This window comes from Epinephelus fuscoguttatus, linkage group LG7 (assembly GCF_011397635.1).
Source record: "Epinephelus fuscoguttatus linkage group LG7, E.fuscoguttatus.final_Chr_v1".
NCBI classification, from domain to species: Eukaryota; Metazoa; Chordata; class Actinopteri; order Perciformes; family Serranidae; genus Epinephelus; species Epinephelus fuscoguttatus.
This window is the reverse complement of record NC_064758.1, coordinates 9,582,233-9,608,768: the sequence shown is the minus strand read 5'-3', so window position 1 is coordinate 9,608,768 and position 26,536 is coordinate 9,582,233. Positions and strand designations below refer to the sequence as shown.

At 40.7% G+C, this 26,536-nt stretch overlaps 1 protein-coding gene across 3 annotated transcripts in view; it reads left to right on the top strand.

Annotated features, from left to right (window-relative positions):
• tafa5l (TAFA chemokine like family member 5, like) overlaps nt 1-26,536 on the top strand; it is a 72,147-nt gene that overhangs the window by 19,195 nt on the left and 26,416 nt on the right. For all 3 annotated transcript variants that reach the window (XM_049582027.1, XM_049582025.1, XM_049582024.1), the window contains exon 2: nt 9,615-9,764. In XM_049582027.1, the coding sequence (XP_049437984.1) occupies nt 9,615-9,764 (150 nt within the window). The remainder of the gene's footprint in view (nt 1-9,614; nt 9,765-26,536) is intronic.

The following is a 26,536-nucleotide window of genomic DNA, read 5'->3' as shown; positions in this document are numbered from 1 at the left end:
ATTGCAATGTTAACAGAAAAGATGATGATGAGCAGTTGTCTGTATTCGTTGTACGTTTCCAGTGTTCAGCCACTCTAATGTTTTTAGAGTTTAATACCCTCATCATGCTCACCAGTTCTCAGTCCTACAATGACGCACATTGAATCAGGGCAACACTGAAAGTGAGTGTGGACTCCTGGCAGCCTATTTCAGGCAGAGATACTAAGATATTTGTGCTCCTGTACTTTGGTGATCTGCAGTGTGTCTGATCAAAGAGCTGATATGTAGAGCACAGCCTCACGTCTTTGCTCTAAGCTGTGTGTGTTTGAACCCTTGTGCGTCTGCGCTGCCACTTTGCACTTGTGTAGTGTTGTGATTCAGTGATAAGGTCATCAGGCTGCCAGTCAGCGCTGAGAGCCAGTCGCTGCGCTCTGTATCGGCTTCCTGTAGCCTGCTAGATGTCTGACAGGATCCAGAGCCTGGACAGCAACGTGGCGCCATCCTTCACTCGGCAAGCTCCTCGCCGCCGCCGCAGCCGTATGCGCAGTTCATCATGTGAAATAGAGACGAGGGCAAGTGTCTTCACGTCGCTGAGTGACAGAAACCCCCTGTCACATGAATTAACTCCTGTATGTATGATGGAGCACTGGCCGTGGCTGAGGGCACTTTACAAAGCTCCCCCTCCCCCTCTGCCTTACTGTTCTCCTCCTTCAGGCTTTTTGCATGAAGCCCATTCAACTGTTCAGTGTAGAAACATGGCAGAGAGCAGTGATATCTGATGGCACCTCTGTCCTCCAAGCACCCACTGAGTATACAGGGACTCGCCTCAGCAAAAAGAGAGTGGAGGGTGTGCTGAGTGGTGTGTAGTGGGTGGGTGATGGTGGGCAGCATGGCTGATGCTATGAAATAAAATGTGTATAGCAGTTCTTTGTAAAGGTGATTGTATTTTATGGCTCCCAAGACTGATATAGGTAATAATTTTATATAAAAATACACTAGTCTTATCAGCCTAAATCAGCAGCAGCTGCCACTGAGTATTCATCCACTAATCTGTTGATGTAGATGGAGATTTGTCCTGTTAGCCTGGCAAAGGTTAACAGTATGGGTACTGACAGGAGAGAATATTTAAACAAAAGTCTTAAGCCTGGCTGGCAGGTCCTAGAGATTGCAATGTTGAGGCGGTGAGGCTGAAGAAAAGCTCATGGAGCGTTGAAATGAATTCTCTGGAGAATGTAAAGGTGTCATTTCATGCCAATCTAATCTTCTGATTTGATTGAGTTCTTGTGTGCAAATGGAATATTTGCCCCGATTGTGGTGCTTGAAGAAAGGTCAAGGATTTGCTAGTCTGATTCACCAGATGTAGACTGTGGCTGTAAGTCTGCCGTTAGCCGATTATTTAGTTCGGCATTCTCCTCCGTTTTCAAAAATCTCCTTTGCAACAGTCAGCAACCTCCGCGCTAACAACTTACACACTGAAAATGGCAAGTTTTGACATAGATTCTGATCATGCAATAAGGCATGTCTGCTTTGCTCTTTCAGTGAATTGTTGTAAAATGAATGAATAAAACAACGCGTGAGTGCACCTCCGAAAAACCCAGGCTCTGTCTTACAGGATGCTGATGCTCGATGTTGACCAGTTTTCTGACACAGCCAGTCAGAGTTGATATGCCACATCTTTTTACCCAGGCAGCGGCATGACAGTGACTTTACAAATGTACCGATCCATTCCACTTCACATGAGATTCTGTGATATCGTTATGATAATGTTCTGCAAGAACCACATACAACTAACAAGTTGGCTGTGTTTTTAACGGGTCAAGTGAGCTCCTCCTTAGCTAAAATATAGTCAGTCTTAGGACACAGATTATTAAATTATGTTTGTCTTATTTATTACTAAAAAACAATCACACAGTCAACATATGTCTGGTACTGTAGGCCTACTTTTTTGTGGCATTTTCTTTTGTGGAGAACTAGCCATTATAATGACAGGGCTCGCCTCCCCACATGCAATTGTTACACAGAAACAAGCCCCCTGCAGCACTATGGCTGCTGCATCCTGGGCAAAGCGCCGCCCAAGCAGATTGTGATTGGTTTAAAGAAATATGATGGAAAGAATACAAAGTCAGGGCATTTCTTCCCCTGTAGCAGAATAATAATGTGTACTTCTGGACCTTTCTCTAGCATGGACACAGCTGTGGCTGTGTGATGGCTCTGACTACACAAGATTAAGGATTTGCCAGCAACATTAGGATCCATCCTCTGAAATTTGACCAAACAGTGACAAGGCCACCGAATTATCAAAATGAGCGGAATCCATTACCAGTAGACTATGAATTTAGACATCAAAGTTGAATTTGTAGTTTGACATAGGTTAGGAACAGGGCTGAATTTCTGAACAAACAAAGCAGGCAGCAGGGCCAGAAAAGGTGACGCTTGATACATAGTCAATGGTTTTGTTGGATTGTTGCGTAATAACCACAGTTGTAGTACAGTATAGTTATATCATTAGTGTACAAAGAGTTGGAGTAATCGGTTGGGTTGTCATTGGAACCCAAAAGTTCATTTTTGTCCCCTAGTGGGTTGATTCAGCCATGGCCAGGAGACATTTTGACCTAATGATGTTGCCAAAAGAAAGGTCACGTGATCATCATAGCCAAACCAAACCACAATCATCATCTGGAATTTTTTTTTTTTTACAAAATGTCTTGTTCTGAGACTTAGTAGCCTCTGAAACATTTCAGCACCTACTGAGGCAATTTTATGAGTCATTTGTGTTGATCAACAACCCTTTCAACCTTTGCCATTATTACGGTCATTTCATGCTATAGAGCAGTTAGCGTCTCACTTAATGAACCTTTGAGGATGTTGGGGAGCGACTAGGAATGGCAGTGCAAAGGAGTGATGGTTGGTGAATGTGAGGGAATGACCTTACAGGAACTGCAGCACAGACTCTTCTCTAATCTACCTTCAGTGAGCTGATTTTATTTCAGTGTCAGCCTGAATGGCTTTCACTGGCAGCTTTCCATTCAATAAAGAAAAGAGGGAAGAAACTATGTTACCTTTTACAGATCATTTCAAAGGTGAAGTAACTTTCTCCAACTTTTTCTCAGCTTTATTGTTCAACCTAGAGCAGATAAGTTGATAATGTTCTTTAACTTCACATTCATTTATATTGCGATTATTAAGAAATATGCTGAGTTCAAGCAGAGTCACATTTGGTGTACTCACTCATTAATATTGTTCAGCAGGTTATTGATTCACTTTTTTAATTCTCATTTGAGACTGCAACAAGCCTCTCTTTGATTTTAAATGACAAAGGTGCTATAGAAAATGTGTCATATTGAATTTGTTCTTCCAAATGTGTTTTTGAAAGCAGCAGAAGCCCTCAAGCAATTTACTGTGATTAAAGCTTGTTTATCTATAAAACACAAGACTATTAACAGTTAATAATTCCCTCAAACGCACCAGGAAGGCCTCAATAAAAGACAATTAAAAATGTTCCCTCGGGTTTCCAAATAATTTACCCAAACAAAACTGCTACCTCAACATTAAGTGTTCAATCAGACTGTCAGTGACAAAAGGCCACACAGAGGGTTCATTTAATAAGTCCCAACATTGAAAACACAATTGTTACACCTCCTCTTCTGTTTGCTTGGGCTGCTGGAGCGTTTCCAGTGTGACTCCTCAGACATGATCATCGAAGCCATGCTCAAGCTACAGCACAGCAGCTGCATCGCAGTCTCAGAAGATAACCCAGGCGCCAGAAAAAATGTTGGCATATGTTAAACCTTGATGGTTTCATCAACACTGTGGTTAATGTGTGGTTAGGTCTTGACATGAAAACCATTAGTTTGGAGAACATCATGTTTGGGCCTAAAAAAAAAAACAATTTTGGTGGCACAATGGCGGCTGGAGACCCTGTTGTGGTCTCCAAAAAAAAAATCACCTGTGTATCATGGCAGCTGGAGATGCTGCAATTTCTATGCAAGAAGCAGTCACTTTTTATGGCAATATTGCCGGTGTAGAAACAGCAACAGGTCACTAAAAAACAACTGGTTTTGTTGTTAGTTAGTCTCAAACAGTGGCCTGCAGCGTCCAATGACAAAGTCAGCTCATATACTACTTTAGAAATGTTGATATGATACATATGAAATGTACAAATGTAACAGAGTAGTCGTTTACAAAAATAAACAATGCCAACATTTTCTCCTGGCGACTGGCTGCAGAGGACCATACATTTCTTGTGCCTGGACATTAGGTTTTAGTGCAGCATCTGCTGTGGTTGTGAAGTCCAATCTGTGAGAGGAAGACTCAGCCGCAGACGTGCTGATGACGTGGTGGTGTCTTGTTGCTGTTGCTTCTATTTCATTTTTGCTGTTCTCCTATGTCAGCAGCCCACTGCTGAGTACCTGCTGCCATTGAAGATGGCCCTAAGAGGCAATTTCCCAGCTGACAGGGTTGATGGTGAAGGACTTGAGGTGTTGTCTGCACAGATCCTGTGGGCGGGTTGGTGAGGTGTAGGCCCTGTGTTGCTCAGGCAGCAGGGCTCCCTTCTTAGCTTCCCTGGTGTAATCCAAAGGACGACCCAGTACATTTGTTGACAGTTTCCAAAACAATGTTTTAAAACAGTAAATTGCCTTTTGGAGAGGAGGCACGTTTTCTATCAGGGTTTGTTCCCTTAACCTTTTGTGTTACAAACTACAGCTTGGGGAATGAGGCTCATCTCTTTACCTTGGTGATAGCTCGACACAGGTGTACTGTATGTTGAAATGCTAAACAACTCTAGCTGCTAGACACTCATTGCTTGGTGTTACAAAATCTTAATCATCCAAACTCACTCCATATTTAAAATGAGTGTTATTCCATTTGGAATCTTGTTCATTTCATCACGCCAAATAAAAAGTTGAGTGAAAAGTTTAAAAAGTGTTATATCAACTCTTTTAACTCCCCTGACATGAAAAAGTCAAGATGATGAAGAACATTAATTCATGAATTATTTTTTTTCTCCTCCCAAGTAGTCCATTTGCAGCTAGACACCCTTGTGAATTGTAAGTTTCTCCGGTTTGTGTAATTAGTTTAGAGATCACATTCTGACAAACTTGAAACTCTAAAAAACCTGCTTAGCCACAGGTCCCTGGCCAGGGAGTCATCCATCAATTTGTAATGCCTGGAGAACTCTGAAGTAATTCTCCGAGCTTGGATAGAAGTGTAAGAATAGCACATGGACACACACACACACACACCAAGAAGATTTCTGAGCAAGGTAATCATCATTTTAAGACATTCTGTCCATTTGCCGTTTCAGCAGAGCTTAACTTGGCTTGAAAATTGGTCTGTTGTCAGACCACAGCGCCCAGCAGCCCCTGCCATATCAACCTAGTCACACATTATTTCAGCCAGTTGTCCATGTTTTATCAACTAGTTCAATAGTCATTTTTTTTTTTAAAAAAAAGAAAAAAGTAACAGTATCTTAAAATATAATGTTGTTGCCCCTGAAACAAATGTAAAATTGACTTTTTGAATATGGGACACACTGATCTCAAACACCATGTTAGGGTATTAACTAGTAACGTGAAGTTTTGGCTTTGACCAATTAGAAATGAAATATAAGCCATATACATTTATAAAATTGAAATATTATAAGATGAAATGTAAAATTGTCCATTGTCACCATTAAAAGGTCTAGTATTTAGCAGAATCTAGTGGTGACATTGCTGACTATAACCAAATGAAACTTCTCCTGTGTGCCAAGCATGTGAAAACTATGGAGGCTGACGCAAAAATGTGAAAACGTAGATGGCCCCATCAAGAGCCAGTGCTTGTTTTGTCCATTCTTGGCTACTGCAGAAAACCATAACAGACTTGGTGGAAGATGGCTGGCTCTTTAGATACAAACACAACAATTAATAGTTTCAGGCGATTATAAACTAATGAAAACATAGGTATGAACAGTACATTCCATTTCTGCCCACATATCCACTTAAATCCTACACACTGGACCTTTAATGATCATAGCAGTGCTTTGAGCAAAATGCTAACAGCATGCTAACATGCTCATAATGACATAGCTAGCATGCTGATGCTAAGTGAGCATACTGTTTACCATGTTCACCATCTTTTACCATACCATACCAACTTTATTTATAAAGCACTTTAAAAACCCAGTGGACCAAAGTGCTGTACACAATTAAACATAAAGTGTACAATAGGCATAGGACATTAAATATACATAAAACAAAGCATAATAAAAACAATAAAGATAAAAACATAAAGTGCAATAAAATAACACAATATAAAACCAGTAAAACACTTTAAGGCACAGCACATAAGTAAAATTAGTCAATAAAATGAGTAATAGCAAATTAAAAGACATCAATTTATGCGGGATCAAAGGCCATGGAGAACAGGTGGGTTTTAAGGCGCTTTTTAAAAACATGCAGTGATGGAACTTGTCTGATGTCGAGAGGCAGGTCATTCCGTAGTTTTGGTGCTACAACTGAGAAAGCAAGGTCCCCTCTGAGCCTGCTTGTCATTTTGGGAACTTTCAGGAGCAGCTGGTCAGCTGACCTGAGAGGGCGTGTAGGAGTGTATGGCTCTAGCAACTCAGAGAGGTATAGTGGGGCGAGGCCATTAAGAGACTTAAAAACAAATTAAAGAATTTTAAAGTGGATCCTAAAACGTATGGGCAGCCAGTGTAATGCGGTTAAAATAGGGGAATTGTGCTCACGTTTGTTTGTGCCACTTAAAAGGCATGCGGCGGCATTTTGCACCATCTGGAGGCGGGTGACGGCGGATGCACTAACCCCTATATATAAAGCGTTGGAATAGTCTAGCCGACTAGTTACAAAGGCGTGGATTATCATTTCTAAGTGTTGCCTTGAGAGAAAAGGTTTTATTTTTGCTAGCTGCCTCAGTTGAAAGAAACTCGACTTCACAACTGCCCTAATCTGACTGTCGAGATTAAGCCCAGGATCCATTATTACCCCAAGGTTTTTGATGGTTGGTTTAGTATATTGAGCCAATGAACCCAAATCAACGGGTGGGGTCCTAACAGTACCATTAAAGACCATCACCTCTTTGTTTTCATTAAAGTTTAAAAAGTTTAGTGCCATCCAGGCCTTTAAGTCATTAAGACACTTAAAAAGTGGTCCCAAGGAAGGTGCATTTTTCTTTTTAAGGGGCAAGTAAATCTGGCAGTCATCTGCATAGCAGTGGAAAGATATACCGTGTTTGCGTAAAATGGACCCCAGTGGGAGCAAATATAGTGAGAACAGAAGAGGGCCTAAGTCCGAACCTTGTGGTACCCCACATGGGAGGGATGCACAAGAGGACGTGAAGTCACCAATGCTGACACTGAAGGTTCGGTCTGCTAAGTAGGATCGAAACCACTCCAGTGCTGAACCCCACCCAGTGTTCTAGACGAGATATTAAAATTTTGTGGTCCACTCTATCAAACGCAGCCGTTAAATCTAAAAGCACAAGAATGACATTGTCACCAGAGTCAGTAGCTAAAAATATGTCGTTAAAAACTCTCAGTAGGGCTGATTCTGTGCTGTGGAGATTTTTAAAACCAGATTGGAAGGTTTCAAGAATATTGTGCTTTTCCAGAAATGCCATTAATTGACTATAAACTGTTTTCTCAAGGATTTTTGAAAGAAATGGCAGTTTAGAGATAGGCCTGAAGTTTGCAGGGATTGTGGGATTTTAGCACGTTGGCATGCCAACATTTGCTCATCTGCACTAAACCCAGAATGCAGCTGAAGCTGATGGGAATGTCATTAGTTTTGCAGATATTGATCATGAACCAAAGTATTTCACAAAATTAAATTTAGATCAGATGATGGGGCTAGACAAAAGGACAGGTCATCAGCAAAACATTAATGATTCATCCTGAGGGGGCCATGAATGTCTGTACCAAAATTTAGGGCAAATTCAATAGCTGTTGAGACATTTCAATCAAGGTCGTCAGGATTACATTCAGATATGATGTATTCAGATGATTATATCAAGAGACCCCCTGACCTTTCTTCTAGCCCCATAAGGTCAAAATTTCTACTTGGACACAACACATCTGAAAAGCCATAAAGTTTTCCATGCACACTGAGTACATTTACATGCACGCTAATATTCCAATATTTTTCAGAATATGACAATGACATGAGGTACTTAACGTAGTTAACGAAGCAACAAAGTTACGGGGGTTAGGTTTAGGTATGTAAATTTACTGGTGTAGGAAAAGGAACATGGTGACAACGTACCTCAAAATGAGTCAAAGTTCAGTCAGAGTTCACTCAGTTCCGAACACCAGTCCCCTTCGGGAAAGTTCTGCATTTTGTGATCCATCTACCACCCCAACATGATTCCTTACAGGGACTGCTTCTTTTTTTACTTTCATCAGAGCATTGGTCATGTGGTAGCAGCCCTGCCAAATATATGGGCTATACACGAATCACTGGCTCATGATTACGTAGGGTATGCAATTTTGTTATTTTTTTGTAGGAAAACATATGTGCATAAGAACAGTGGTGGTTATAGGAAAGAAAGAGGGAGGCTGTGTTTGCCTGGTCCTACCAGTCCACCACTGGTGGAAACCTTTTAAAAATTCCTGTTTTGATGCATTACAAGCAAAATGGCACAAGTAGCTCTCGGGCACCTTAATTGGCGTATGCACGGCTGCACTTAAACAGAAATATTAGCAGAATATTCATTTTCATTATCCCTGTAAACATCTCAGTAGGAATATTGTCTTTGTCAGCATAAGGTCAAAAACAGGATATTTTTTGCATGTAAGCATAGTTGCCTCTTAGATAATGACATCTTTTCCCTTTGGACTCCCTGTGAGCTTTCTTCTCACAACACACTGAGATTCACTGAGTGTCATCTGTGCACACAGGATATCTTAAACAAGTTCTCCAAACAACATGTTAAGTATGTCTCGTGTCTCATTCAGTGCCCCTATTCGTAGGATAACATGGTCTGTCAGTGCCTTCCAAAATGCATATGACATTGGAAAGTGCTGTATGAATCATTTTTCTAATCTGCCATCATTCACATCACAACATAGGTTGTTTCTGATATTTGTATAAATGCCCAATGTTGTTTTTCTGTTGAAGACAGTCTCATTATCTTATTATGTAATTGTCTAAAAATTGCTGAGTGTTTTCATGCTCTCAGTTAGAAAAACTCTATTGATTGTATTCCTTACACAATCAGTATGTTTTTCTTTTCAGCACTTTCATATCCTGGAGCTTTTGACTTGCAGGCTTGTTAACTTTTAGTTATGACTAGCAAAATAGAAAATGTCCTTCTAACAGATTCTTGGAAGGAACTTTGTTTTCCACATGATCACTATAAGACACTTTTATCAACAGAGCAGCCAGCCATACTGTATTAAATCTGACGAAGCACTGTAGCCTTCTGCTTTTAAAGCTTTGAAATCAGTTTCTCATTTTCCTATTTGAGTCTTTAAATGAGAGTATCAAACTGTTGAGTGCTACATAACCAAAAAAAGGGCCCTGTGTCAAGGCCGCCTGGTGTTTGTACCTTTGAAGACCAGTTGCTCCTCAGTAATATGTTCATTATAGTCTCATTATGCTAATGTCATGTACTTTGTTCCTTGCTGCTGTGTTCGGCAGGCCAGTTGGCGGTGGGAACCTGCGAGATAGTGATGCTCAACAGAGACAGCAGTGTTCCCAGACGGACCATTGCTAGGCAGACAGCCCGCTGCGCCTGCCGGAGAGGCCAGATTGCCGGGACCACCAGGGCGAGGCCGGCATGTGTAGACGGTGAGTTGAATGACCTTTCTAGCCAAGGGGAGGACAATTGTTCCATTGAGGGCAGAATTTACTGATTTTAGTTGGAGTGTGTCAAAACAAGAGGCCCAATTGTTAGAGGAATGTAGTGAAAGCTGTGCCTAATAACTGTTTACCCCTCCCGTCACTACCGCTGTAGTTCCCTTGAGCAAGGCGCTGAAACAGCATGCCCAAGTGTATGAATGTGTAGCAGGGTACGCTGGAAAGGAGGGACAGTCTGTGAATAGATAAATGTTGAATTAATTGAAAATGGTTTCTCAGCTGGTCCTGAGGAACATTAGAAACAGTTAATTTTGACTGTAATTTAATTCACTGGAGGTTATCCCATTTATTGAAGTACAGTCATTAATATTCCCATCATAGTCTCTCCGCTGTCTCACCTGTAGTAACCTTATGATTTATTACTGAATTAACAACAATATTCTGGCAGTGGGTCAAAACCCTCTGTTTGTCTACATGAGGTCCACTGAATGAATCCCTGCCGTCCACCACTTTATTACTTGCACAGCATTGTTGTGTATAAACTGGAATTACTCTCTGAGCATTTGTTTATGTGAAGTAAGATTTGACTTTAATGTGCACTAAGTGAACACTGGGTGAATGCAGTACATACACTGCTACATGTAGCTTCACACTACTGTCAGGGAAACATATAATCTTGGTCCCCACTGCTGTTATTTTCTCCCTGATTTCACATCATATTTCTGCTGAAACATGTCCGGTTGTGAAGATTTTGGTCTAGAAGTGTATGTTCACATGCAGATAGAACCCTCAGTGTTTTTTTGTATTCAGACAAGAGAGAGAAGGGAGAGACAGGAAAAAGAAGTTCATCAGGTGTGCTTAGATACTTTTTCTGTGAAAATATGGTGTGTTCGAGGTGTGGTCGTTATTGCAGAATCAAGTTAGAAAACTTAATTTTAAACATTAAAGCATGTAAAAATGTTTTAGTAAAAACCCAAAATACATGCATGAACCTGAAAATGAGAACAATAGGCACCCTGTAAGTCTGTAACAGAATCTCTAAACATTTTTCACAGCAGACATTTTGACATAAAAGGAACATCATGAAAAATCATAATAGGAAATGAACAGGTGTAACTATTAACATTATTGATGGATCCATCCCATAATGTATCCCATTCCAGTGAACCAGCATGCACAATACCAGGGCCCTACACCTGGCACACCTGAATGAAGTGTAGTCATTATTAATGTTCAGTCAGAGACACTTAGATTTGGAATTGACCATTTATAGTCTGCTAATCCCACTAAATAAACACTACATGGAGAATAAATCATAATTAAATTGATTTCATGAAACACAACATAGGGAGGAGGTTGGGGTGCTGGATGGAGCTGCAGCAGGATGTATTTTTGGCATGGTTGTCACAGTAGTGATAAGTGTCTTGTTATAATGTCTGTGCTGTACACCTGCATGAATATGATTGGATGTTACTAGCTACACAGCTGTAAATGAGCCAGTCGTTGTAAAGCATACTGAAAACACCTGGTGCCAATTAGCCAACATAGGCGCAACTTCAGCGCTCTGCCTGAACTAATGCTATGCTTCATTAATTACACCCATGCACTTCCTCCTGTGATATATTAAAATGTCAGATGTCACAATATCATAAACATGTCTATTGTGACAGGACCTTGTTTTCTGTTCTAACTGGGGTTACAGTTCAGCTGGGACACCATCATGATATCAGTGATATCGTGACATGCGTTCATGTCATGACTATGCACAGTGGCAACAAACATGACTGACAGTGAAAGTAGCATTGCCAAAGGCTCCACTGTGGAAGAATTAGTTTCATAGAGGGGAGCAACTTTGGTAGTGCGGTAGTGGTTTGGCTACAAAAGGTTAGATCTACAACAGATCATGTAAAATGTACAGTAAGCAGGTAGAACACCAAAAGGAGGACAACATGACAAATTTATTTCACACTGATGCATCAGGTGTGGTACAGTAAGAGCCAGAAATCATTGGACCCTAAACCTACAACGAAACACTGGGACAACCTGGCATAACTGAACCATTGACAAGTTGCTTTAAATGTATACTATACAGGAATTGTCAGTGACTGTTTATTAACGCAATACTCACACTTGGCCCCTCCGCCCTCCGCTGCTGCAAGCTACTGTACTATTGTAGGAACATTACATTTGTTGTCGTGGAAAAGCTGATACTTTAGCCAAGCTAACCACTGGCGCCTACCTGTCAGAAAAGAAGAAAAGAACCCAACTCCATGTCACTCTTCATCCCCATCCTCTCTTTCAGTGATCTTCAGCATAAGTGAAAGTCAACCCCAAATTCACTATCATTTTGGAACCAGGTTTTGCATTTCACCTTGGTATATGTGCATTTTTTTTCAGTGCCTTGTCCCTGATTTTCTTAGCCTCTTCTTGGATGCATGCTGCTTACAGTCTGACACCAAGTAGCTACGTTTTTATAAGTCCTGATGTCACCTGCATGCTGTTATTCGCTAGGGGCTACATGGCTGAGGAATGTCCCAAACTCAGCAAAAGAAGAGGAAAATAAAGCTAAAGACCATCTTGTGATGGGATCATTTCAGCCATGATAAAGGGATCCGGGACAAATGTCAGTCCGGGGGTGTAAAGTGGAGGCGCAATGGCCCCTTACTTACCTTCTACCCTTTTTGCTTGGACTGCACCCATCTTTGAACACTGCCTTTATTTTGATCTCAACTGCACACCTGTAAAGTTACATGACAGCACCTTGCACAGTTGTGACACTTGATAAAATCTGACCACATACAGATGGACAGACAGACATATAAACACCTGGCAAATTATTATTCTGTGGTAGTTCCTGCCACAAAAGGTGCCATCAAGACTACACACACACACACACACACACACACAAATGAAAACTTTACCAGCCACAGGACCTTTGTCGCCACCACCGCCACTGTGTACATGCACATCACGTCCTGTGCATGGGGCATCAAATGCTGGAGGGGGCACCAAAACAACTAATGATCATCAATCATAATGATGAACTATTTAAGATGAAGCACAACTACAATAGGCACCATTAGACCATTATAGTCAGTATGATATACATAATTGCTCGAAATAATAAAATGAATTATGCGTCAGGGTCATTAAGTAAACAACCAAGCAAGCAAGGCTGAACCGAAGTGATGCGTTATGTTTATCTGTCCTCTGCTTCATTCAGTACTGGGGACAGCAGTTCAGGCAGACAGGTCAAAAAGTGACAAATCAGCATTCCGAGTAAGTTATTATTTCTTTAAAAATTGCATGCAAAACAATTACGCTTAGGGCACCCAAATCTCAAGCATTGTCCCTGGTTGTTGCACATGGTAATAAAAATACAGGCACAGGGCAGAGTCTAGAGATAAATACATTGCCACACACTTCTAGTGGGTCAGTGATGACTGAGACGGATACGTTTTGTGTGAGCCTATGGATATATTTTTTTTTTTCATAAAATCCTGCATAGTCTTTAATGAGATCGTAAATATACAATAAAGCTAGTAATGAAATATTTGTCAGACTTAATCATATTGTCATAAACATTATTATCAATGAAATACCTTGATTTAAGGACTGGTAGTCCTTAATAATTAATCCCCATCCTAGACACTCAATTAAAGTCAGCAACCGAAAATAAAGGTCCAATTGAAGAGAATGTATGGGCTTCCTTCTTTCTCCATTAAAAGCAACTGCCGATGTAATTTGGTTGTTTAACCAGCCAATCGATAATCACTTTGCGTGTCTCCCTTTTTGATGCCTTTTAGACTGTTTGACTCCCAACTATGTGATTGTCTGTCTGCACTAGAGCTCCTCCAGTCAGCCAGTGTGACATCAACAAATCAGTAATAGCTTTGTGCCTGTTTGGTTGTCTTCATGTTAAATTTTCCGCCTCCTGTGGTGTTTTTAATATGCTGCAACTGAATAAAGATCTCTTGTAATGGAGAAAGTGTGGTGTTCATCCACTTTGTAAGATAAGATTTTATACTTTTATAGCCCTCTCTGTGTTATTGGACAGTATCTAGATGAGGGTGATAAGATTGATAAGACACAGTCCATCTGTGATGCTGATTGGATCTCAGTATATCACAATCACATGCATCAGATGCATCATTACTTCCATCACACAATGACTCATGTCAGCCTTAATCTAATAGCCCTGACATGAGTCCCACAGCCTGTGTCACGCTCCCCACACTGTTTTTAACCACCACTCCCTCTCTGCAGACGCCTCTCCGTAACACTCAACAGATGCTAATTAACTTACAGAGAGCTATGATTACAGCAGCAGGAAATTGATTATTACGGGCTTCCCGCCGCACCACACCCTACACTCCATTAATAGCCAGTGCATTAAAGATGCAACCTGTTGCTCGCAGGCTCGTTTAAAGGCTTTCTGCTGACAGCTGGAAATGGTGTCCATCATCACGAGGCTTTAAAGTAGAATTTCTGCATATTGCTTGAGAATGCAGTGGGTGTAATGCCGCCACTGTTTGGACATCCTCACTGGCCTTTAGTTCAGGGTATATTCAGTTACACTCACTTTTGATGTGAATGCCCATAAATGCCACTTTGCCCTTCCAAGCACATAAACCAATTTACTGACTTATAGACATGTTTATTCATTTGTGTCTCTTGCTGAAGCTTTGGCTTACTCCAGTTTTTTCCACTGAGCTGTTATTAACACAGCAAGGGCTCACTGTCCTCTGGGTCAGTTTAATATGACTTATTCACAGCAGCAGCAGCAGTGGATCACTGCCTTTTTGAGATGTGTGGTAATAGAATAGTGACCGTTAATGAAAGTTGAGAAATCAAAGGCCAGGAACTCAGTCCTGATATCAGGAGTTTACATGAACTTTTTTAATAATCTGATAGCCAGTGTTGTCAAGTAAGATTGGACTGGTGTCAGAACTTTCAAAGCGGTTTGAAATTAAGCCAAACACTGGACCAGACTGGTATACCAAATTTTCTGTGGTGTCACACTTGGCTCAGCAACCGCTCCTGAGTGAAAGTTCCAACAGAAAACAAGTGTCTGACTATAGCGCATAACATTGGAGCTCTCATTCCACACTGAATCTGTTAAATATGCACTTCTGTTACTTCATGCAAAAAAAACACATAAATATTATCAGACTGGAGACATAACCACTTCGATGGCTGAGCAGCCTGCTTCTCCCTATGTTTGTAATGTTACTTTTTAAAACAGAAAAGGCAACAGGAAATGACATGCAATATTGCCAACAGCAAGGAGCCTTGCTTTTTATTAAAGATCGTCATTTACTAGAAACTTCCAGCTTCCTGGTGATCTCCTTCCAGCCAGCTGATGCCTTATTTTGTTTTTTGTAGTGAAAAATGAAGGCGTCTTATAGATAATTCCTCAATTCAACTTTGCTTTCAAAGCCAGCAACAGTAATTAAGTTTTAATAAAGCGCAGTTTTAGTTTTGAGACTAACTGTCTCATGGTGTCACCTCAAAAAACCCATGAACATTCTAGTAAAGAAACAATGTGTGGCCCATGCACGCAGATGGCACTGGGGACGGATTTATAGTAATTCTCGGTTAATAACACTGCACAGCTGATGCATTGATAACCCCATGTTCATGCTACGACTAATGGTGCGTTCAGTTGTACTTGTAAAATGGAGTTTTGGAGTCGGAAAAGCTTTGAAATCTAGCATCTACAAGCATAAACGCCAGGGTTTTCGTTTCATTTCATTAACTGTCCATTTTTTTTATGAATTCCATGTTCCATGTCCCAGTTTTAAACCGGGAGGCGCTCAGTTCGGAGGTTACTTTTTTTGGAGCTCCGAGTTCCAACTTCCAATGTAAATGGAACGCACCATAAGGCACGATTCTCGACCTTGGGGTCCTAAGAGGAGCTGGTAGCTGTGCCTGTGCCTGTAGTGGTAACCATAGTGATCATATATAACTTTCTAATGACTGAGCTGGTGATTTCATTTCACATTTCATGCTATGTAGGCTATACTTACTTATTTGTATTTATGTGAATCTGTTATCTGTTATCAGTGTTTATACTTCCGTTTTCATACACATTGTTACGTTTATAATCATTTACATGAAGGCACGAGTGTGAATCATTTCAATTTTATTTTATTATTAATTTTTGCTCATAGGTTCTTTGCTTTTTTTGTCAGAATACAGTTAAAGTTTCTGTGCTGAGATTCTTCATCCTGCTGAGATCAACAAATGTTTAAATAAAACATATGCAGAAGGCATGAAGTTTTGGTGTGTGATTGACATACCAGACAAATAACAGTTGGATCATGTATGGCTAGTGTTGATCAGGTAGGTGTTTGTTTATCAATGTTCATTCAGTCAGAAAACTCACGATTCTAATGTTTATTGCAGCTTCAGTATATATATATATATATGTATACATATGTATACATATATATATCTGTATTTACACAAAATAACTAATGGAGTTGGAATCATTTGCCGACAGCTTGGTCCCCCCCAGTTCAAAAATCCCATCTGCGCCCCTGGTGTGGCCGCTCTCCCCCCTCCCACCTCTACTGAAATCTGACCTCCCTCATGTAGTTGACACAGTCCTCAGCTCGGCAGGAAACTGCACGTGGCCTGTCAGACACTAGTGACTCCATTAGTCCATTGATAAACATATTATGTTAATCACGTTGTCATATCGCTTATTACTAATGCTGTACAGTATGAGTTGGATTTAGCACCGTAACACTGTCTGCACAAATTGCTGATGTAGGTTACTTTTGAATTTGTCAGAATATTTCATCATGACAAACGCCAGTCCAGCAGGTTTGCATAAAATCAAACCAATTTAAGCTCGTCTACCAGGCTGGAGCAGCAAAACTGAACATCTACCCAACTCTATAGTCAAGACCATCTAAAACGAGACCAAGTCATGTCCAAGATCAAGCCAGTGCAAATCCCACACTGCTTAAAACACTTATGATAAAATGTGGAACATACAGAACCTAGGCACTCCTCAAAATGATCTAAAAGATCCACATTCCCATTAGATTCCTCTTAATGCTCCTCTTTTATTGTCCGCTGTATGTATGTGTGTATGTATAGGTGCACCATGAGAAATATGTTGATAAAATATTCAAACAGCAAAGTAGAGGTGGAAGTAATGCATGGTAATGTTCTTTTGTTTTCTATGAGCAAACAAATATGAACAAGTAAAGAAATAAAATCTGCTTAACCATTTTTATTTAATGCTCTTTTTGCACAGGCGATTTAAAGGAAAATCCTGCTGTTGGGGTCTTGACCAGTCTTGAAATAATATCCAGAGTCCTCTCTGTCTAAGGCCGAGACAAGACTAAGTGAAAATACAGTTGAGTCCAAGACGAGATGAGACCTTCAAAAATTGGTCTTGAGACCGATCTCATGTACAACAACTCTGCTGACACCATCAGATGTTTACAACATACATAAAACCTGGTTTGCTTTTCAGCAACTTGATATTAATTCCTCTTTTCTGTGAGTCATATTATTATACTATCACCTTATTCTGGTCCGAGTTTCAAGCGTTATTTGTCATTTCAGTGCTTTGCTTCTCCTAGAGAAAATGAAGTATTTCTGTCCTCGAAAGCAAAACAAAAAAAAACAAATCTGTGGAATATTGTTGGTGTTGCCTTGATCTCCACAGAACTACAAAGTAATGTACAGTCACTCTGATGTGGGCAAGACACATAAAAGAGAAATCTCTTCTCAGCAGTGTCTGACTGACAGAGTCAGTGGCAATCGAGGTGTTACGCACCATTTCTGTAATGCAGAATTTATAGAATTTTAGTTATGTAACTCTTGTTTTAGGTGATTTGAAAAAAGGAAGAAAGATTGATGCGTATGATGGCAGTGTTGCGGCTTTGTTCTGGGTGTTTCTGGTGTGTGCTGGCTGTATTTACATTGTCACTATTTACTAAAAGCCAAATAATCTAAAAAAGCAGACCAGATAGAGAGTTGCTTGAGCATGGATTTGTCAGCTCTCACAGGTGAGTGTCAGTGTTTGACCTGATTTTTTTGGCCCCTCCCTCACCTTCTTAAGGCTGGTAGGAGTCTGTATTTGCATGGAAAAGACCCAGAGGCAATGAACTAATCTTGGAAAGTAATGCTGTTGGAGGAACACTTGTGTCTTTTTGGCAATAATGACGTGCTTTTCTAAAGTTGTGATTCACAGGTGAAACAATGCCAGCGACAATAAAAACTTCACAATCTGTTCTGCACAGTCCATCTTTGTTTGCAGCAGTGCGATGAAGGCTGATAATGACGTCAGACCTTTTTTTGGATGTGAAAGCAGTTTGAGATACTGTAACTGTAACATTGCTAAATAGGAGCCAAGTGCAGAGAGGGAGAAGCAAACACACAAACAAGGGGCTTCTGTTGGAGTGGGCGTGTAAAAATAAACTAAACTTGCTGCAGAAATTTGGCAACTAAACTTAAATGCAAAAGAACTGACAGGAACAACCAGGATGCTGATCAATATATACTATATATGTATATAGTGAGTTTAAGCTTAACAGTCTAGGCAATATGCTGATGCTGATCAGATAAGACAGCTTATTGGCCATCACTCCCCACGAGTGAGATTGTGGCCTGCCAGCACAAATGTTGAAGAACACCCAAGACAGCTGCAGAATCAGCACCATGGACAGCGGTCAAGTCAGATTTATTTAAAGTCATTTTCTCTGAGACTTTAGATGTGTCCCAGTTCTATACTACATACTCCTGCAAATAAATCTAACTGGGCTGTTCACACTGGGAAAAGTGACACAATTAAGTATACTCAAACATGTCACTACCATACACACTATAAGATAATGGATGTAGCCACCCATTGGATTGTGGACTCCTGTTTGACAAGTGGATGGAGATAATCCTAATGCTAGCTGCTAGCTTGGTTAGCATGGTTTATTTACAGTTATGATTAACTGTGATACTGCTAATGCTTTTTGCTAATTTGTGCTTGCCAAAAACAGACTTGTAACTATTAAAACAGAATGTACCTACCAGAAAAACTAAACATCCCACTCCTTAGAGCAGCAATACCCAAATTGATTTGCCCAGGGGCCACTTCTGCAAAATGGCAGGAGGCCAGGGACCAGTTAATAAGCGAACCAACCCTGGCATGGATAAACAAGCTTATTTTGATACTTTTTAAATGCACTCTGACACCTTGTTTTAATCCAAAGTACAAAAAAAATACAAGTCTGATTCAGTTCATCAGCATTCTCGGAACCCATCAGCTGTATTCGTTGTCTGACTTCCGGCAGACGGCGATACAGCCTCTGGGGGCAGACCCCCGATTTTTTGGCATTCTGGTTTGATTTGGGCAGAGGAGGCGACTAGTTCATCAGCAACTACCTGGCACCCTACTGCGGGCCAGATTTGGCCCATGTGTATGCCTGAAAAGGTTTTTTAGTACAACTAAGATGTTTTTTAGATGACCAAAACATTACAATTAAGATTCATTAATTGAAAACACACTGAAATAGCTACGCCTGTACTCTGTGAATCTGGGGTTACACTATGTGTTACCTGACCAACATTGTTATCATGGTAGGGACTTGTAGACTCGTGGCATCCACCTGTCACTCAAAGCGGCCCCGCCCTTAACTACGCATAACTTTAAGCCTTGATAACATTTAAACAGGTGAGTTATTTAAAAATTCACCCCTGTAGAGTTGACATGAACTGAGACCAAAACAGTTTTTTGCACCAGGCCGCAAACATGTTTATTTCTGCTGTAAAGTTGGGCATTTTAACATGGGGTCTATGAGGACTGATTTGCTCTTGAAGCAAGCCTCAGGTGGCCATTTAAGGAACTAGTTTTTCAGCACTTCCATGTGGGCTTCATTTTTCTATCCCGGAGGTTGCTCCATGAACATCTTGAAAAACACAGAAAGTATGAAACGAGCCCTTTGCACTCTATGTAACAGTGGCCACTGCGGCCACAGGTGGCAATTACAGGTTAATGACAAATTCTAAAATGTAGTGTAACTGTAGCACAAGTATGGAAGAGTCATATAGTCAGCAGACTAGCTCAGTTATACCAGTTGAACAGTCATAACATGCTTGTTTGGTTGTTTAGTTTGTTTAGCTACTGCTCATACCAAACCAAGGCTGTAGCAGTAATGTGCTGGACTAAGAAGCATGTTGTTGCTTATGAATTGACCTTCTTTATCTGTAAGAGGACTAATGTTCTACATCTTTGAAAAGTTGCAGTCTTGCTTTATGGGGTTGCACAAAACACTTTCTTTGTATTTGTTAGGTTTCCAAACTTTACATTGACACTAATGTGTCAGTAACAGCTTATAGTAACCATTGTTAGTAAATGGTAAATTAATAGTCAATCTTATTTTACCATTAACAAACAATGAAATGATAATAAAAATTGCTTACTAATTATTATTTATGCTATAATTTATGTTTAACAGTTTATTGTTGCACATATAACATATTATATACTATATTAGTGTTTATTAATAGTTATTAATTGGTTTGTAAACATCATTTGGACACTATTAGAAAGTACAGTAGCAAATGATGATTATACCTTGTTAAATGCTTAATAACTACTGTGTAGTGCATTTATAAACATTATTTGGGTGGTCGTCAAAAGGTTGCAATGTTTATAGCTAAACTACGTAGGATTTATCAACCGTTTAACAAAGTATTATAATCATCAGTTGCTACTTTATTATAGCATCCAAACAATGTTAATAGATATTTTATGCACCAATTATTAACCATTCACAAACATCTAATAAAGTGTTTAAAATGTTAGAATGTGTGCACCACTGAACTTTTGAAACAACATAAATTATAGCATTACTAATAATTAGTGATAGTGAGTTATGCCCTTGTTTGTTAACAGTTAAACTACTATTGATTAAAGTTGAGTTAACTTAATTATTAATGATGGTCATTAATGTCTTATATACTGGCTGCAAACTGCTATGAAGGTTAGTAGCTCAACTAAACTTTGGAGTTTTAGTTATGTGATTTGGGAGTGAGAGTTTATTTTGCCGTCAGCTGCTGCTCCTAGTTGACCTTTCTGAATTCTAAATTAAACAAGTGGGCAATAATGGATCTGCATGTTCATGCATCTGTTTATTCATTCGTCACATGCAGTATCTCAGGTGCCACAGCCTGGATTTTTAATGAAATTCAGAGAAATTACACGTCTAAATGCAGGTTTCAAGCATTTCCACTGCCAGTTACTGTGATTGGCATGTTGGTGGTGGTAGGGATTACAAGTCAGAACTGAAAGTTTAATAAACATCCTCTCTTACCCTGACTGATGTGGATTTTAGTGCATAACGGTCCTTGCATTACAAACTTACTTCAAAGACCATCAGTTTACTGTATGTCAAATTGGATTTTGCACCATTTTGAATTCTACCCCAGCAGCAAGGAGCAGAGGCCAGTGAACATGATCGTGAGTTTTGTTTTCTGTTAACAGAATGGTGCTTTTCCTCACACAGTACACTGATCAAACCAGACACTGATGTTTGACCATGTTTGCAGTCGACCTTTCAGTGTATCAGCCAACTTTATGCAGCGATTAAAGAATTCATCTGCAGAGTTATAATCAACAGTAAAAGCTCATGGATTTGAATCTCTTTGCTGTTTCCTGTAATGAATAGAAACCAAAATCCAAGGCTTACGTATGATGTAGCCGTTGGGACAACAGTGTGCAGCTGGTGGCTTAAAGTAGACAATCGGACAAATATTTTTTATCTCCCCTGCCATTCTGATAGTATTCACACTTCCATAATGACATACCAACAAGCTTACCTAAGCCCCGCGGCAAAGAGTTTTTTATATGTGACTCACCTAAGAATTGATCTGCTGATTGGCCCAGATGGCGGCTGCATCCTTCTTGCAGCATGACAAGTTTACTCTGTTATTCCTTATTTGTTTTAATTCACTGAGCAATTTCTCTCTGTGCGACAAGTGCAGTGTATTTTTCTACAAAATAACTTCTTTTGTTAGTCTTTTTCAGGACACATTTCAAGCTTTTATGCCCTCTTTTTGTGCTGCTGTGTGTCACTGTTGTGCAGGTTTAGTCTGCACACTGTACACAGGAGGATTATGTGCTTTTCCTTGCTTGTCTCCCTGCTCTCACTCTAATCTCCTCCCGACTCTCTCTCCCTGCTCCCTCTCCTCTTCTCTGCCTGGCCCGTTGTTGCCATGCCACCACATCACACTGTAATGGTATGAAGCTTGATGGCCACCATGATAAGAGTCTGCAGGCTGCAAGTAGACAGGTTTATATGCTGGCTGCAAGCTTCTGCTTTCACACTTAGTGAAATGATTATTGACACTAAATGAGCCAAAAAAGTGATGCTGAAAGGAGATTAAGCACAAGGAAAGCTTTCTTCAGGTTTATAATGCAGGCTCACAATTGAGAAGATTTGTTGTATTCTTTATTTACCTCAGCTGCAGAGAGAAGCATGCCTTCATGTGAAAGAGGGAAAAATGCATTCAATTGTATTTCCTTTTTTTCTTTTTCTCATTTTTGTTGTTGATGCTCATGTTATTGATTAAGTCAGTATAATATGCATTTCACAGCACTAATTTTGTACCGGAGTGTTGCAATATCAGCCTTTGGTGCAGACAATTCCTGTTGCTTCTCTGTCAGCTCTACTAAATTTGTGCTAAATGTAGGCTTTTGCATCTATTTTGCAAGTCTTGGTGATGCTTTTTGTGGTTTTGCTTTGAATGGTGGTAGCGGGAGGCTGTGAGTCACTCATCTAGATGTGAAAATCAACTCATCAGTCTTCCTGCCAGCTTCTGCTACCTAGCTGCTAGCTAGCCAGGTCAGCATCAGTAAAGACTGAGGAAAGATGGCAAAGATGTGAACCAGCTGAAAAAGCACCTTGTACATCATTGTACGGATGTTGGATAGTAAGGCAGCAAACTCTAGCAGTTATTACAGGAGCAGAGGGGGAAGTGGCGAGACGTAGCATAACACACGTTTAAGTCTGCGTAATGTTGTACACATGTTGAAGAAGCCCATTTAGGGTTGGCAGGAGGGTTTTGGTAGATGGGTCAAACAAACACAGGACTTTCACCCAGGAGGCCAGTATTTGCATCACGGAGTCAACGTTGACTACTTTTATTAACAACATAGCCTGTGCTTGTGATGTGTGTGAAGTGTCCTATATTAAGTAACAAATATGATGTTATGTTAGTGACAAGAGTGCCAAACCGTAATGTGTTTTCCCCAAATATAATGATGTAGTTTCTGTTGCCTCAACCTAACCAGGTAGTTTTGGAGGGAAATTGTAACAGGACATGTTTAAAACTGCAACTGTTAGAATGGTGATATATGTCACTTTGCAGCCACTCTTTCCATTATCACTTTGTCTCCCCAACACCATCTTATTGCCTTTCACTATCCATTAAGTGACTCATTTTGTACAATTTTGTACAGTTGTGGTGACAGATTCTCTCTCCACCTCTCTACACTTGTATCTTAAGTGTAATTCATTAGCCTAAAGAGAGACACAATTCACAATAAACAAAGTTAAAGGTGAATTTGACTGATATCATTATTGCTTCTTTTATTAATTTCAGATTTTCGATGGCTATCACAATAATATTGCTATCATGAACTGTTCTTGTCCACAATAATTGTGAAGTGAAAATCTGATATCGTGCCAGAGATACAGAGTTGGCTTACATTGTCAGCGGCTTAACAGCAATTACAAAAAAACTGTGAAGGAAAAGCTTTTGGAAATGTTTAGTGATCATTCATTATTTGAACACCAGCTTTTACTTAAGAATGTGCAGCACAGCAAAACCACAAAATGGCTTCTCAGTTCCCCAACAGTGGAGCCAGAATTTTTCCCATCAAAGCTGACAACAGCAAAACAAAGCAATTCTATATTTCTGATGAAAGTGCAAGTGTTTTCAAACCCTCAAAATGCTGCAAACAGACAAATTAATCGGAAGAATCAATATCTCTGGTGAGGAATGTGTTTTCCTCAGAGCAACATTTGTAAATCAGCAGGAAAATGAACATGAAATATCCTGTTAGAATTCTCTCATTACTAACAAACCTTACTGCTTTATAACTGAATCGCACCCACTGATCTAATGTTAGAACATCAGTTCTGGATTGAGGTTGTTCATATGAATATACTGCCAGATGGGTTTTACTACTGCATATCTGGCTAACTTCCTGGTTTGATGACATCTTGCTGAACCAGCCAGAAATACAAAAAAGAAAAAAGACAGCCATTTTGAAAAGAAGCCCCCAAAAATACAACAGAAAAATCTCAGTAATTCAACAGCTTGCTCAACAAAACACACAGTTAGTCATGAAGCATGGAGCCATTTGTGGCCTGGCTGCTGGCTGCGTTTAAAATGTGTTTAATGTTGGATTTTTCTGTTGTCATAATTACAAGTGGAAAACCATCAGGCCTCTGGTAGCAGGTTGCGCTGCGTACTGTAGAGGACAGAGGGCTGAAAATCTGGCCGCTACAAATTGATTCATTATTGAGGCTTAATTAACATCAGCCAGAAAGCCTGTAAAAACCTGTTACAGTAATTCTGGTGTCCGGCTAAGCTAGTTAGCTCTAATCTTGTTGGATACTCAGCAAAAGAAGCATTAGTATTAGTGCGATTATTAAATTACCAGAAGAACCACACTGTTTATTGTTATGGTGATTATCGTCTTTTGAACATACTCTTGATGTCTTTCCTGTGTCTCTGAAACTGTCTCTTTTTGTTTGTTGTACCTCATCTAAATGCATTTTACATGAGCTGCCTGTGGCTTTAGTAAAAATTTGATGTTATTTTTTACTTCTGCAGAGGCAGAATTTCATCAGACGAACATTGCGTCTGGTTTAGGACTCACTGTTGTGCCTCCTGCCCTGCTCTGAGTCTCGTCTGGCAGTGCTGTGTTTTGCTGGGCAGGGCAGGGCTTGGCACTGTGCACGGGGGGACAGATGGTCTTACGTGTGATCTTGTTGGAGGTCCAGAACCATACCCCAGCAGGGACCCTGCCAGCTGACAAGCCTGGCCCGACGTCCACCCTATGGTCCCTGGGTGGGACTCTGACTGTGCCGGCAACAGGACGGGCCACCCAGGTGTCAGCCAGACAGACAGACTCTCTCTCTCTTCTCTAACCACCACAGCCAGCTGTTTCTCCTCTGCTGCTGCTGCTGCTGCTGCTGCTGCTGCACACCGCCACCATCACAAACAGGAACACATTACACAACAGGCCTGAAATCATGTTCAAACATAGGACAGAAACCTGTCATAGTAAACCACAATAATTCTCAGCCATTCTCATAATAGCAGCATGTAATAGATAGTGTAAGATGAAACATAACAGCAGACACATATTTCAGACAGCTTGAGCTCAGAGGCTTAAAGTCTGCTCAGGATACTGTTGATGTGTGTGTGGGTGGTTGTACCATATAAGCTTTTTAATGCGTCCACAATTGCCCGTGCCAGCATATTGTACAGATAGGTTTGATGGATTGAGACAGACTGAAGCCCAACTGCAGCAGTGCCGTTTCTGTAGCTGCTTGTGTTATTCATGATGTCGTTGTTGATGAAGTTATCACGGCGACGCTCTAATCCCAAGCAACCCCGTGCGACCGCTCCACAGCTTACGGCACCAGGAAATTCATCAAGTCATCATAGATCAAGTCACACTGTCGTGGATGGCATTGAAAAAGTAACAAGGGCAAGCTATCGAGTGCCTGGATACTGTGGCAGCAGCTGAAAAATGCATTTATTTTAGCCAACCTCCGCGACTCTGGGCTGGCTGGGCTGATGCACTCCACGGTTAGTCAGCACTCCCGCCGCTTTGCCAGCTCAGCTTTTATTCCGTGCCCTGGAAATTGAGTTTTGCTGGCCCTGTAATGTACTCAAAACTACATCTGCAACCGACTGATAAATCTACGCTTTGTTGTGCCTGACGGATGGCTGTGAAAATGAAAATTCACCACGGCATGTTGCTGTGTCAAGAGGAAGGTCACTGTAGATTTTCTCCTGCTCACTGAGGAACCTCTGCTCAGGGTGAAGCCCAGATGACCATTTTGTCTCAGTATTAATATTTTCATAGGCCTGTTCGGTTCAGTGAGATGACAGGTTTCTGGATTGTTTTGTTTCACTGCTGTGTCTCCCAGCAGACTGAAAAAAACCCAGCTCCTCTTCCAGTGTGTCAACAATATCTATTATTTGCAGAGAGAATGGCTTTACATCTACAGAGTGGTAATTGTGTAATGTGTGTGTGTGGTTACATACATGAGGGTGCTGTTCAGGCAGCTTGATAAATACCACAAGATGACAGATCTTTATTGCAGAGCAGTAGTCTGGGTATGACACTCCAAAGACCAATTTTAGACTGTTAACAAGGCCTGGACCTGGAATACCTCACAGCAAAATGTCACAAGGCCTCCCCCTTCCACACCTCCTTACTCTCCCGCTCCGTCTCTGTTCCGCCCTCAGCTCTCCAGTGGACATTCAATGAATTGTAGTTCCTCTCTTTCAATTTGCCGACCATGTTACCTCGTTCCACAATGTGCCGCCCCGAGGGGATCACAGGGAGGCAGGAGCAGCGGCCTTGGCCAGGTCCACAGAGAGCTGATAACCTTTCAGTGTTGCTTTAGCGCGCTGTGTAAAGAACAATCAGAGCTTATCAGCATCGACTACAGGCGAATGCTAATTCAATGTCATGCAGACAGACTGCAGAGGGAGAATGA